We start from the raw sequence: 14,672 nt of genomic DNA, 5'->3' as shown, positions 1-14,672 counted from the left end.
TATTGCCCAATTGCCTCTGAGCTTCAGTGACATAGTAACTTTTATCCACTGCACCGCCTTTATCAGCAGGCTTGATAATAATTTGTTCATTTTTTGTCAAAGATTCAAGTGCTTCTCTCTCATTTCTTGTAAGGTTGTCTTTCACTTTTTTCTGTCTATTACAAAACATTTCATCCATATCATGTGAGACTTTTTTGGTAAAAGCAATCAAAGTGGGATTGGTGCACATTCGCATGAAATTAGACTTGGGTTTAAAGAGTGTCTTGGCACCACAAGTGGAATTAGAGTTCACATTAGGTGTGTTGTTTAAGTGTTTATTATTTTGATGGTACGACACTTTTAAGTGAAGATTCCAAATAGAATCTAAAAAGGTCCACTTTTGTTTTAAATTCACCAGCATTACACATAGGGGCAAAGGTTAGTCCTTTTGATAGCATATTCACACAGTCTTGTGTCAATGTACATTTAGAGATATTGGTTACCGTTGATTTCTCGTTTGACTCCGTAGACTGTCCCTTGATATTTGTGGACCTGGCTCGATGTCTCCCCCTCCTGATTTTCTTCTTTTTTGTTGTTTCTGCTGGTGATTTTTGGTGGTCTTGCGTGAACGGGTCCCTAAAAAACCTGCAGACGTGGTTGCTTGTGTGGCATCAGACTCCTCTTCACTTGTGCTTAGATTGAAAGACACCATTCGCTTGCGAGGTTGTCACTTTGTGAGTTCCTTCCACTGGTAGATGTTGCCTTCAATGTAGTCTCTCTCATCCCTCCTGAATTTCTTCAGCTTGTACTGTTTTAATTCCATGGTGAACTTCTCCAGACTCTCTTTCAACTCGTTTTAGAAAGAAGATTGTTGTGAGGCATTACTGGCTTATGACATTTGTGTTTTTAACTCATCCATTCTTGCTTGTACATTTTCTTTCTTTTTTTGTTTGTTCAATGATGATGATTTCCCAGTACCAGAAGATGTGGGATGAGTATTAATCTTAACGATATGACTGGTTATTTCTCCCAAGTTTACCCATTACCCTGCGGCCATGTCCACGGGCCACTTCTTCTGGCGTAATCTACTGATTACCTTGTGGCCGTGTCCACGGGCCACTTCTTCTGGCGTAGTCTACTGATTACCCTGTGGCCATGTCCGCGGGCCACTTCTTCTGGCGTAGTCTACTGATTACCCTGCGGCCGTGTCCACGGGCCACTTCTTCTGGCATAGTCTACTGATTACCCTGCGGCCGTGTCCACGGGCCACTTCTTCTGGCGTAGTCTACTGATTACCCTGTGGCCGTGTCCATGGGCCACTTCTTCTGGTGTAGTCTACTGATTACCCTGCGGCCGTGTCCACGTGCCACTTCTTCTAGCGTAGTTTACTGATTACCCTGTGGCCGTGTCCACGGGCCACTTCTTCTGGCGTAGTCTACTGATTACCCTGTGGCCATGTCCACGGGCCACTTGTTCTGGCGTAGTCTACTGATTACCCTGTGGCCGTGTCCACGGGCCACTTCTTCTGGCGTAGTTTACTGATTACCCTGTGGCCGTGTCCACGGGCCACTTCTTCTGGCGTAGTTTACAGATTACCCTGCGGCCGTATCCACGAGCCACTTCTTCTGGCGTAGTTTACAGATTACCCTGCGGCCGTGTCCACGTGCCACTTCTTCTGGCTTAGTTTACTGATTACCCTGTGGCCGTGTCCACGGGCCACTTCTTCTGGCGTAGTTTACCGATTACCTTGCGGCCGTGTCTAAAAACACAAGGCGAAACAAATAACAGCTCAGTAACACGTTTTCCAGTATTTTATAGAAGTTGTTAATTACCTCGTTAATTGTCTTCGGTCCAGTCCACTTGTTTATGCACCCTTTTACAGTTGGTAAGCAGTGATCATGTGATTTGGTATGCATGCACATTTTGGCAGCAAAAAATGGTGGAAGTACGGTCATAACTTCTATGTGTGACGTAGGTCATGAAAGGGTCTATACCCACCTGCCTGATATGCTGTTGGCCTCCATGTGCCGCCAAAGTAGTGCTGACCTGCTAAGACATGGACTCGACAAGACCCCTGAAGGTGTTCTGTGGTATCCGGCACCAAAACAGTCAATGTGGTGGAACACCGGTGTCCTTATATGCTGTTGTAATAGTTTAGCGAAGACCAGTTCCTGTGGAAACAGCCTTCATTCATTATTTTGCATTGGAGTTGCATAACGGTGGCACGGTGGCGTAGTGGTTAGCGCGGTCGCCTCACAGCAAGAAGGTCCTGGGTTCGAGCCCCGGGGTAGTCCAACCTTGGGGGTCGTCCCGGGTCATCCTCTGTGTGGAATTTGCATGTTCTCCCCATGTCTGTGTGGGTTTCCTCCAGGGGCTCCGGTTTCCTCCCACACACACACACATGTAGGTCAGGTGAATCGGCCCTGCTAAATTGTCCCTAGGTATGAATGTGTGTGTGTGTGTGTGTGTGTGTGTGTGTGTGTGTGTGTGTGTGTGTGTGTGTGGGCCCTGTGATGGCCGGGCGGCCTGTCCAGGGTGTCTCCCCACCTGCTGCGCAGTGACTGCTGGGATAGGCTCCAGCATCTCTGAGCAGGATAAGCAGTTTGGATCATGGATGGATGGATATTTGGCTGCTGATTGCTCATGCCAAGCAGCAGTTAACCTACAGCCAGTGTTCCTCACTGAGAACATATGATACAAAACGACTTTGGTCAGAAACTGGGAATAATTCTCATCATAGAAAAAAATACTCAGTAACTCGCCTTACAAGCTACCTAGAATATGAACCTTACAACAAACTGAAAAATATCTGCACACACTGCAGATCTACCAGCATGGTTACTGCCAGATCTTTATTACCTAGTTCATACGCCTCAGATGGTTTTGGTTGCGTGCCACCTTGGAGTTGTGTAACTCATTTGAAGTCTTAATGTATAACAGTACAGTTATAGTTGGAGTTGGAGGTATATTTGTTAGGTTTCACCACTACATGGTTTGTGACTCTACAGATGGCTCCATGCGTATGAAAACGCCGTGTCCTTCCACTTCAGCAACTACTTTGTGGGTCACCTCAGCGAGAGCACGGCGATGCTGGCTGGAGCAGGCTTCACCGATGACAAAGAAAACACCAAGTGGTAAGTTGTTTTATACAACTCGATCAGTTTTATTCATGAAATGTGAAAAGCAGTTTTGACAGGTGTCCGGGTAGCGTAGCGGTCTATTCTGTTGCCTACCGACAGGGGGATCACCGGTTCGAATCCTTGTGTTAGCTCTGGCTTGGTCGGGCGTCCCTACAGACACAATTGACTGTGTCTGCAGGTGGGAAGCTGGATGTGGGTATGTGTCCTGGTCGCTGCATAGCACCTCCTCTGGTTGGCCGGAGCGCCTGTTCAGCGGGGAGGGGGAACTGGGGGGAATAGTGTGATCCTCCCACATGCTACATCCCCCTGGTGAAACTCCTCACTGTCAGGTGAAAAGAAGCAGCTGGTGACTCCACATGTATCAGTGGTAGTCTGCAGCCCTCCCCGGATCAGCAGATGGGGTGGTGCAGCAACCGGGATGGCTTGGAAGAGTGGGGTAATTGGCTGGATACAATTGGGGAGAAAAGGGGGGGAATCCCCCCCCCCAAAAAAGAAGTTTTAACTGGTGCCATGTTGTGTTCCAGTAGGAGCTCCCTGAAAAAAGAATGGCAGAATGTCAGTATGCATAAGGCACAGAGAAAATGCCTCTGAAGACGTGTTCATTAAGAGATGTGGGTTTCTTGGAGTTATTTGTTGATATCTGCGCTGTCAATTTCCATCTTCTTCATCATACAGAGCCCGTGCATATGGATGCCGTGCTGTGTTCTGATGTTCTTAAAACGTCTTTCTACAGTTCTGAATGAATTTAACTTTTGAGTTCCAGAAAGGTGAGTCAGTTCATCTGGACGCAGGGTTTTGGTGGGAGAAATGTTTCATCACTCATCGAAGTGATTTCGTCAGTCTCACCTGACTGCAGGTATCCCCACCCTTATAAACAATACAGCTGCATAATGACCGAAACTGGCAATCGGTTTCATATTCCATGACTATTCACTGGCCACATTAACTCTGTGGACACCACATCAAGTTCACCAGGGAGGATGTGGCACATGAGAGGGTAGTCTCCTTACACTGTGAACTTGATATTGGTGATGGGGGACATTTGATTGTTGATCTTCACCGTAAACCAACACATACTGATCAGTACTTAAGGTTTGACTCTCATCATCCACTGGAGCACAAACTAGGAGTCATCAGGATGCTGTCCCACCGAGCTGACAACGTCCCCACCGACACAGTGGCTGGGGAAGGGGAAAGATCCCACATTAAACAGGCCCTGGTTAAGTTTGGTAATCCTAACTGGGTGTTTGTCAAAGCCAGGAAGACACCCAAACAGTGCACCAGCTGATGAAATAGAGGAGAAGGACAACAGCTGCTTAAGCACAAACCAGTGGTGATTCTGTATGTGGCGGGAGTGTTGGAACACCTGAGATGCATATTTTCCAAACACCGCGTCTCAGTTGCTTTCAAACACACTGCGCAAGAAATTGGTTCACCCTAAGGATCACTTCCCCTGGCACAAACAGAGCAATATAGTGTACGCTGTTAAGTGACAGGAGGATTGCCGTGACTTGTATGTCAGGGAACCCCAACAGAATCTGGTGAAGCGGATGAAACAACACAGAAGTCGTTATGACTCCACAGTCTACACCATCTACAGGCCAGTGGCCACTCTTTCAAAGATGAGGATGTGCACATCCTTGATAAGGAGGAACGCTGGTTTGAATGGGGAGTCAAAGAGGCCATCTATGTGAAGAGGAAAGGACCATCCCTGAATCGAGGAGGTTCTAAGAGTGCATCTGTCACCATCTTACAATGCTGTGTTTGCAACTATTCCCACACCCTCTGTGAATAGTACACATGACCATTGTAACTCGAATTAATGATCATAGCATGTGCATATGAAACTGGGCATTGTTTTGCGTCGTTATGCCACTGTATTGTTAATAAGGGTGGGGACACCTACAGTCAGCTGAGACTGATAAAGTCACTTAGATGAGTGATGAAATGTTTCTCCCACTAAACCTTGCATCTAGATGAATTTATTCCACTTTCTGGGATTTCCTTAACTGGATTATTGAGCATGCATCAAGACACTTTTCAGTGTTTTTACAGTCAGATCTTAGTTCTTCCACATCAAAATCAGAAACATTACATGACATTATAGTCATTTAGCCGACACTTTTATCCAAAGCGACTTACAATAAGTGCATCATTTAACGTAGGAGATCAGGAGAACTACTAGTCATCAGAGGTCATAAGTGCATCTTCTCTCTAAACAAGCATCTAAGAGCAAAACCAGTGCTAAAGTAAAAGCGCAAGAAAGAGACTTTTTTTTAAATGAGTGAATACAATAAGTACTAAGAACAAGTAGCAGGGTAGTAGTTGTTGAAGAGGTGAGTTTTCAACCTGCGCCGAAAGATGGGCAGCGACTCCGCTGTCCTGACATCAAACACTTTGTCATTTCATTTCATGCACTTGCACACATGAAATGAAACAAAACATGGTTTCCCCCGGCCGTGCAACACAAAGACAAAAACACATATCCAAAAACTGCAAGAACTACAAGAACACGTGTATCCAAACTAACACATATATCTAAACTAAAAAAAAAAAATCACTGTCCAGGAGAACAAACGCCAGTGATTACTGTCAGAACTGTCAGTCTGCATGGGCTAGCAGTTAGCTTAGCCTGCTCCACGTCCACATCTTGTCAGACCACCCTTGGTGTTCCCTCTTTTTATAATTTTATTTCTGCTTTCTCCCTTTTTCTCCCAATTTAGTGGCCAGTCGATCCCTATTTTAGTTCAAACACCCACCCTCGTACTGCATGTGTTTGCCAACTGCATCTCTCTGGCCGGCAGTCTCGAAAGAGACGCCTCGCCGCTTTTGTGACAAGGCGAATCCAGGCCGAACCACTGCTTTTTCCGACACACCTAGAGACGCATTCATGTGACGAACACAAGCTGACCCCGCCCCCTCCCGAAGACAGCGTTTCCAATTATTGCTGCGTCATCAAGTCCGGCCAAAGTCGGATCTGACGAGACCGGGGCACGAACCCTGGTCCCCAGTGGGCAACTGCATCGACATAAAGCCGATGCTTAGACTGCTACACCACCGCAGACCCTTAGGTGTTTCCTCTTTGTGCGCAGCTCCGGTCAGGGCCGTGGTCCCTGGGCCCACAGGATGCAGCAGACCAGGCTCCCTCAGCCGATCCAACGCCAGCTCTCCCAGCCAGACACCTTCGACACACCTCCCTGCACTCCACACAAAGACACTAAAACAGAATCAAGGCTAGGGGAGGCCACCGCTGGACCGCCCTCGGTGTTATTGGAACTGCTGGTCTACATGGGTTAGCAGTTAGCCCCGTTTTCGCGTCCTGTCAGACCACCCTTGGTTTTACCTCTTTGGGCACAGCTCCAGGCAGGGGTATTTGACAATTCTTGTGTCTAAAACATCTTTTTTTCCCACAGTTTATAAGACAGTAACACTTTTATAACACTGCTTAAACTGAAGGTCAGACCCTTTTATGACCTACGTCACACGTAGTACGTGCGCGCATTTTGGCAGCCAAATCGTGACCACTGTTTACCACTGTAAAGGGTGAGTAGTGCTCTGGCTCATCAGTGTGTGCACAGCGGGGTTTATAATGCAAAAATCAAGTCCAGAGGTATGTGACAAGCATGTTTCAACCAGGATCCTGACTCTGTGAATGCAAACAAAGACTGACGGAGAATGAAGTGGTGGTGTTGTAGCTTGCCTCCAAGCTCGGACATTGTGGAACTGCAGATGCAACAAAACTAGGAGAACTTACCTGCTATCTGTCCAGTAACAAACTCAGGAACTAATTTTTCAAGCTGTACTCACTTGCGCGTGAAACTGTTTCCATGGATGGGGATGAAATAAGGGAAGAGGTAGGGGGCGATGCAGCTGGAGACCACCAAGCACACCTGGCTCTTCAGCAGACTGAGGGAGGACTTCAGCAGCCATGTCCAGCTCTGAAGGGGAATAAAGACAGTAACAAAGTCAACTGGAGGAAAGTGGGACAAAACATGTGAGAACTTTTGTTTTGCACTGCCAGGCATGATGTGGGTCCATGCTGGATTTGACCAGCAGGAGGGACTTGGTTCACTTGGTGACATGATGTGGGTCCATGCTGGATTTGACGAACAGGGGAGACGGGACTCACATGGTGACATGATGTGGGTCCATGCTGGATTTGACCAGCAGGGGAGACGGAGCTCACATGGTGACATGATGTGGGTCCATGCTGGATTTGACCAGCAGGAGGGACGGCGCTCACATGGTGTCATGATGTAGGTCCATGCTGGATTTGACCAGCAGGAGGGACGGGGCTGACATGGTGACATGATATGGATCCATGCTGGATTCGACCAGCAGCGGGGACGGGGCTCACATGGTGACATGATGTGGGTCCATGCTGGATTTGACCAGCAGGAGAGACGGAGCTCACATGGTGACATGATGTGTGTCCATGCTGGATTTGACTAGCAGGAGGGACGGGGCTCACATGGTGACATGATGTGTGTCCATGCTGGATTTGACCAGCAGAAGAGACGGAGCTCACATTGTGACATGATGTGGGTCCATGCTGGATTTGACCAGCAGGAGAGACAGAGCTCACACGGTGACATGATGTGTGTCCATGCTGGATTTGACCAGCAGGAGAGACAGAGCTCACATGGTGACATGATATGGATCCATGCTGGATTCGACCAGCAGGGGGGATGGGGCTCACATGGTGACATGATGTAGGTCCATGCTGGATTTGACCAGTTGGACAGACGGGGCTCACATGGTGACATGATGTGGGTCCATGCTGGAGGATCAATCAGGTTCAGCTCTTTGAAGCAGCACTGGCAGAGACGGAACTCACATGGTGACATGATGTGTGTCCATGCTGGATTTGACCAGCAGGGGGGGTGGGGCTCACATGGTGACATGATGTGTGTCCATGCTGGATTTGACCAGCAGGAGAGACGGAGCTCACATGGTGACATGATATGTGTGTCCATGCTGGATTTGACCAGCAGGGGAGGTGGAGCTCAAAAGGTGACATGATGTGGGTCCATGCTGGATTTGACCAGCAGGGGGGACGGGGCTCACATGGTGACATGATGTGGGTCCATGCTGGATTTGACCCTTTGGACAGATGGGGCTCACATGGTGACATGATGTGGGTCCATGCTGGAGGATCAATCAGGTTCAGCTCTGTGAAGCAGCACTGGCAATGAAAAGTGAAGTGAAGGTGATGCAGTCCCGTCTCATTTGCTGGTGTGTGTGTGTGTGTGTGTGTGTGTGTGTGTGTGTGTGTGTGTGTGTGTGTGTGTGTGTGTGTGTGTGTGTGCTCCTGTAGGGATATGACAGTGGTGAAGCCCCTTCACGTGGAGCTGCCTCGGTCCATGGTGCTGGTGGTGACCTCCTGGAACATGCCCATGTCTCGCTGGCTGAACACATGTAAGCAAGTATTCAGGTCACCGGTGTGTCTGCCTGTGTGTGACTTCAGAATGAACAACACAACTCCTCCTGGGACAGAGTGTGTAGATGTGGCCGGGTAACTAACCTGACTAACTACACCCAGCTCCATCACATACACAACATGCTGGTTGTTTACAGATCAGCTGTTGATGCCTCTGTAGATTCATTTGTCATCCAGGTAGTAAAATATCCAGGAGAGATGGGGCATCCGGGTAGCCTAGCGGTCTATTCTGTTGCCTACCAACACGGGGATCGGCGGTTCAAATCCCCGTGTTACCTCCGGCTTGGTTGGGTGTCCCTACAGACACAGTTGGCTGTGTCTGCGGGTGGGAAGTCGGATGTGGGTATGTTTCCTGGTCGCTGCACTAGTGCCTCCTCTGGTCGGCCAGAGTGCCTGTTCAGGGGGTAGGGGGAACTGGGGGGAATAGTGTGATCCTCCCACGCGCTACATCCCCCTGGTGAAACTCCTCACTGTCAGGTGAAAAGAAGCGGCTGGTGAATCCACATGTATGGGAAGAGGCATGTGGTAGTCTGCAGCCCTCCCTGGATCAGCAAAGGGTTGGAGCAGAGACCGGGACGGCTCAGAAGAGTGGGGTAATTGGCTGGGTACAATTGGGGAGAAAAATTGGGGGGGGGGTATATAGAGATATATCTATATATATATATATCTATATATATATACAAAACCCAACTCCAATGATGTTGGGATGTTGTGTAAAACGTAAATAAAAACAGAATACAATGATTTGCAAATCCTTTCCCACCTATATTCAGTTGAATACACTACAAAGACAATATATTTAATGTTCAAACTGATAAGCTTTATTGTTTTTTGCAAATATTCACTCATTTTGAATGTGATGCCTGCAACACGTTCCAAAGAAGCTGGGACAGGGGCATGTTCACCACTGTGTTACACCACCTTTCCTTTTAACAACACTCAATAAGCGTTTGGGAACTGAGGACACTACTTGTTGAAGCTTTGTAGGTGGAATTCTTTCCCATTCGACTTCACTTGCTCAGCAGTCCGGGGTCTCCGTTGTCGTATTTTGTGCTTCATAATGCACCACACATAATCAATGGGAGACAGGTCTGGAATGCAGGCAGGCCAGTCTAGTACCCGCACTCTTTTACTACGAAGCCCCGCTGGTGTAACACGTGCAGAATGTGGCTTGGCATTGTCTTGCTGAAATAAGCAGGGACGTCCCTGAAAAAGACGTCGCTTGGATGGCAGCATATGTTGCTCCAAAATCTGTATGTACCTTTCAGCATTAATGGTGCCTTCACAGATGTGCAAGTTACCCATGATGCCATTGGCACTAACACCCCCCCCCCATACCATCACAGATGCTGGCTTTTGGACTTTGCGCTGAGAACAATCTGGATGGTCCTTTTCTTCTTTAGCCCGGAGGACACGACGTCCATGATTTCCAAAAACAATGTGAAATGTGGACTCGTCAGACCACAGCACACTTGTCCACTTTGCGTCAGTCCATCTCAGATGAGCTCGGGCCCAGAGAAGCCGGCGGCGTTTTTGGGTGGTGTTGATATATGGCTTTGGCTTTGCATGGTAGAGTTTTAACTTGCACTTGTAGATGTAGTGACGAACTGTGTTAACTGACGATGGTTTTCCCCAAGTGCTCCTGAGCCCACCTGGTAATATCCTTTACACAATGATGTCGGTTTTTAATGCAGTGCCGCCTGAGGGGTCGAAGGTCACGGGCATTCAGTGTTGGTTTTGGGCCTTGCCGCTTACGTGCAGAGATTTCTCCGGATTCTCTGAATCTTTTGATGATATTATGGACTGGAGATGACGAAATCCCTAAATTCCTTGCAACTGTACATTGAGAAACGTTGTTCTTAAACTGTCGGGACTATTTGCTCACGCAGTTGTTCACAAAGTGGTGACTCTCGCCCCATCCTTGCTTGTGAACGACTGAGCCTTTCGGAGATGCTCCTTTTATACCCAATCAGGACACTCACCTGTTTCCAGTTAACCTGTTCACCTGTGGAATGTTCCAGACAGGTGTTTTTTGAGCATTCCTCAACTTTCCCAGTTTTTGTTGCCCCTGTCTCAGCTTCTTTGGAACGTGTTGCAGGCATCAAATTCAAAATGAGTGAATATTTGCAAAAACCAATAAAGTTTATCAGTTTGAACATTAAATATCTTGTCTTTGTAGTGTATTCAATTGAATATAGGTGGAAAAGGATTTGCAAATCATTGTATTCTGTTTTTATTCACGTTTTACACAACGTCCCAACTTCATTGGAATTGGGGTTTGTAGATATATCTGGGGGAGGTTTAAATCTATTCAGTGGATGTCAGTGTTCAGATTGAAAGCGGTTCACGGTTCATCTGGACGGCTTCTTTGGTTCCAGTGCTGGGTGGAGTCACCTAACCATCTGTCCCTGTGGTGGTGCCACTGGTCTTGTGATTAGATGTAAGCCTGTCCTGGAAGCTGCTGATGAACTAACTACCGTACTTACAACAAAAACAGTTTTCCTCTCTGTCCAGTATTTAGAATATAAATTCTACTAGGATGCATAGTAGCTGCAAACTGCATATTGTAGCACATGTTGGGGGGACAATATGATTGATGATGATAAAAACATGATGATGATGATGATGATGATGATGATGATTTATGTAAAGTTACAGCTGTTCATGAGTGGATGCCACTCTTATATGTGCAATTTTGATTGTTTTATGTTACTTTTCCAAGGTCAGCCAGGATCAGCAGTACCCTGGTAGAGTTTTGAGACCTATTTGTGTGTGTGTGTGTGTGTGTGTGTTTGTGTTTGTGTGTGGAGATCCTTTGTGTTTACAGCACACATTGTTGGCAAAGTCATCCATGAGGAATAATATTTAAACAAAACAGTAGGTTGGTTGTCAGGCTGGAGGAAATGTGATCTCGCTCTCTGTTTGTCTTTTTTACCCTTGTTTTTTACCCCTTGTTTTTTTACCCCAAGTTTTTTACCCCTTATTTGTATTGCATTCACACCAACACACTGCCTAATTCAGCGTCAACTTTATTTGCCTGAACAAAAGCGAACATTGCATGGATAGCATGAAGATAACGAGAGCATCCCCATGGTGACAGTGTAGCAGTTTTGCAACACACAGGTTTGCTCAGAATACTCTGGAAAAGTATCTAGTGCCTGGATTACTGCTACATTGTCCTAAATGTAAATTGTAGCATATATACTTACAACATATGAAAAGATCAACTTATTTATATTACATTTACAATACATCTTCAGGTTGTCCGGGAGGTGTGGTGGTCTATTCTGTTGCCTAACAATACGGGGATCGCCAGTTTGAATCCCCGTGTTACATCCGGCTTGGTCGGGCATCCCTACAGAAACAATTAGCAGAGTCTGCGGGTGGGAAGCCGGATGTGAGTATGTGTGCTGGTCGCTACACTAGCACTTCCTCTGGTTAGTCGGGGCATCTGTTTGGGGGGTGGGTACTGGGGGGAGTAGCGTGATCCTCTCATGCTCTACGTTCCCCTGGTGAAGCTCCTCACTGTCAGATGAAAAGCAGCGGCTGGTGACTCCACATGTATCGGAGGAGACGTGGTAGTCTGCAGCCCTCCCCAGATCGGCAGAGGGGGTGGAGCAGCGACCGGGATGGCTCGGAAGACTGGGGTAATTGGCTGGATGCAATTGGGGAGAAAAATGGGGAACCCCCCCCCCCCCCGTCTAAAAAAATGAATACATCTTGAAAGGCAAAGTTATGTTGCTGTTTGCAGGTTTAATTGTATTGTGTGAGGTTTGATAGAGTTTTACATAAGCGACCAGTTTCTGGGCAATAGGTCTATTTTTCAGTGTACCTCTTTGGCCAATTGGGTGTTAAGTGGCCAGGGTGTGGCCAGAACATCACAGGGATTTATAAGTCTGGCCTGGTTCAGTTTCAATCAACTTCTGGAGTGATTCTGAATTGCTGGTTCATCTAGAATAGAGTAAGTATCATCTTTCTTGCTTAACAAGTTGCTGTTAGTCTTATTCTTGCTGCTTGAGTATTAGTCATTTTCTCTATACATCTGCTGCTGGTTCCCAGTTGGAACTAGTGGGATCTTATTCTTGCTGCAGCTGTCTTATTTTAGCTGTAGCTGTTTTTCACCTAGTGTGTCCTTAAATATTTCTTGTTGCCTAGCTGTTTTGACTTAGTTATCCGTTTAACTTCTTTGGTAACTTGCTGTTTGCAGTTTTAATAGTATTGTGTGAGGTTTGATAGAGCTTTACATAAGTGACCAGTTTCTGGGCAATAGGTCTATTTTAAGTGTACCTCTTTGGCCAATTGGGTGTTAAGTGGCCAGGGTTTGGCCTGCATTCCTGGCAGACAATTAGCAATCAGTGTTCTTTAAATTTCTGCTGCTACTTGGAAGCGTCAGGCAAACAAGCCTAGGTTGAATGAAGGTGTGACAACCACGGGGGAACTTAGCACCCGACCCAGCAACGAAACAGAGGTTGAGCCCGCTGTGGGCATTTATTCAAAAGACACACGAGAAAAACGTTCAACACGAGTACTGCTCCTCATCTGAGCTGGCTGACTCCCGTCTTCGTTGGCTCCTACGCTGGGCAGCCAACACAACTCTAGCTTTCTCTCTCCCCCGGGGGACTGTCTCTGTCTCCCTTTTATCCTGGGGCTCCTCATCAGCCTCCGATTGGGGCCAGGTGTGTCGCTCAGTCTCCCTCTCATTGAGGCCAGGTGCATTTCTGGGCTGTGCTGGGTCACTGGCCATGGTGCTGAAGCCGGGCTGACCCTGGGGTTGTCACAACTCCCCCTCCCACGAAGGAAGCCCGGGTCAAGGATCTCAGGCGGGCGGCCCGAGGACTGGGAACGGTCGGGCGGGCGACCAGGCCGCCGGAGGCAGAACATCTCCGGTGGGGGACCCGAGGGTTGGGACCGATCGGGAGGGCGCCCAGGCTTCAGAGGCGGTTGGATGGCCGCAGGACTCGAAGGCGGCCTCCCAGCTGCGGGATTCGAAGGCGGCGTGGCAGCCGCGGGACTCGAAGGCGGCGTGGCAGCTGCGGGGCTAGCGGAACTCGAAGGCGGCCTGGCAGCCGCGGGACACGAAGTCGGCCTGCCAGCCGCGGGACACGAAGGCGGCCTGGCAGCCGCGGGACCCAAAATCGGCCCGGCAGCTGCGGGGCTAGCGGACCTCACCGGCGGCGTGGCAGCCGCGGGGCTAGCGGAACTCGAAGGCGGCCTGGCAGCCGCGGAACTCGAAGGCGGCCTGCCAGCCGTGGGACTCGAAGGCGGCCTGCCAGCCGCGGGACACGAAGGCGGCCTGGCAGCCGCGGGACACGAAGGCGGCCTGGCAGCCGCGGGACACAAAGGCGGCCTGGCTGCCGCGGGACACAAAGGCGGCCTGGCAGCCGCGGGACACGAAGGCAGCCTGGCAGCCGCGGGACTCAAAGGGGGCCTGGCAGCCGCGGAACTCAAAGGCGGCCTACCAGCCGCGGGACACGAAGGCGGCCTGCCAGCCGTGGGACACGAAGGCGGCCTGCCAGCCGCGGGACACGCAGGCGGCCTGGCAGCCGCGGGACTCGAAGGCGGCCTACCAGCCGCGGGACACGAAGGCGGCCTGCCAGCCGCGGGACACGCAGGCGGCCTGCCAGCCGCGGGACACGCAGGCGGCCTGGCAGCCGCGGGACTCGAAGGCGGCCTGCCAGCCGCGGGACACGAAGGCGGCCTGCCAGCCGCGGGACACGCAGGCGGCCTGGCAGCCGCGGGACTCGAAGGCGGCCTACCAGCCGCGGGACACGAAGGCAGCCTGCCAGCCGCGGGACACGAAGGCGGCCTGCCAGCCGCGGGACACGAAGGCGGCCTGCCAGCCGCGGGACACGCAGGCGGCCTGGCAGCCGCGGGACTCGAAGGCGGCCTGCCAGCCGCGGGACACGAAGGCGGCCTGCCAGCCGCGGGACACGCAGGCGGCCTGCCAGCCGCGGGACTCGAAGGCGGCCTGCCAGCCGCGGAACTCATAGGCGGCGTGGCAGCCGCGGGGCTAGCGGAACTCACCGGCGGCGTGGCAGCCGCGGGGCTAGCAGAACTCACAGGCGGCGTGGCAGCCGCGGGGCTAGCGGACCTCACCGGCGGCGTGGCAGCCG

General features: G+C 49.9%; 1 protein-coding gene across 1 annotated transcript in view; it reads left to right on the top strand.

Annotated features, from left to right (window-relative positions):
- The window catches only part of LOC130106647 (protein-serine O-palmitoleoyltransferase porcupine-like), an 87,477-nt gene that overhangs the window by 15,816 nt on the left and 56,989 nt on the right, over window positions 1-14,672 (top strand). Inside the window, exons 7-8 of the mRNA XM_056272830.1 lie at window positions 2,988-3,113; window positions 8,437-8,537. Coding sequence (XP_056128805.1) covers window positions 2,988-3,113; window positions 8,437-8,537 — 227 coding nt within the window. The remainder of the gene's footprint in view (window positions 1-2,987; window positions 3,114-8,436; window positions 8,538-14,672) is intronic.

This window comes from Lampris incognitus, chromosome 2 (assembly GCF_029633865.1).
Source record: "Lampris incognitus isolate fLamInc1 chromosome 2, fLamInc1.hap2, whole genome shotgun sequence".
Classification (NCBI taxonomy): domain Eukaryota; kingdom Metazoa; phylum Chordata; class Actinopteri; order Lampriformes; family Lampridae; genus Lampris; species Lampris incognitus.
This window is presented reverse-complemented; position numbering and strand designations above follow the sequence as displayed.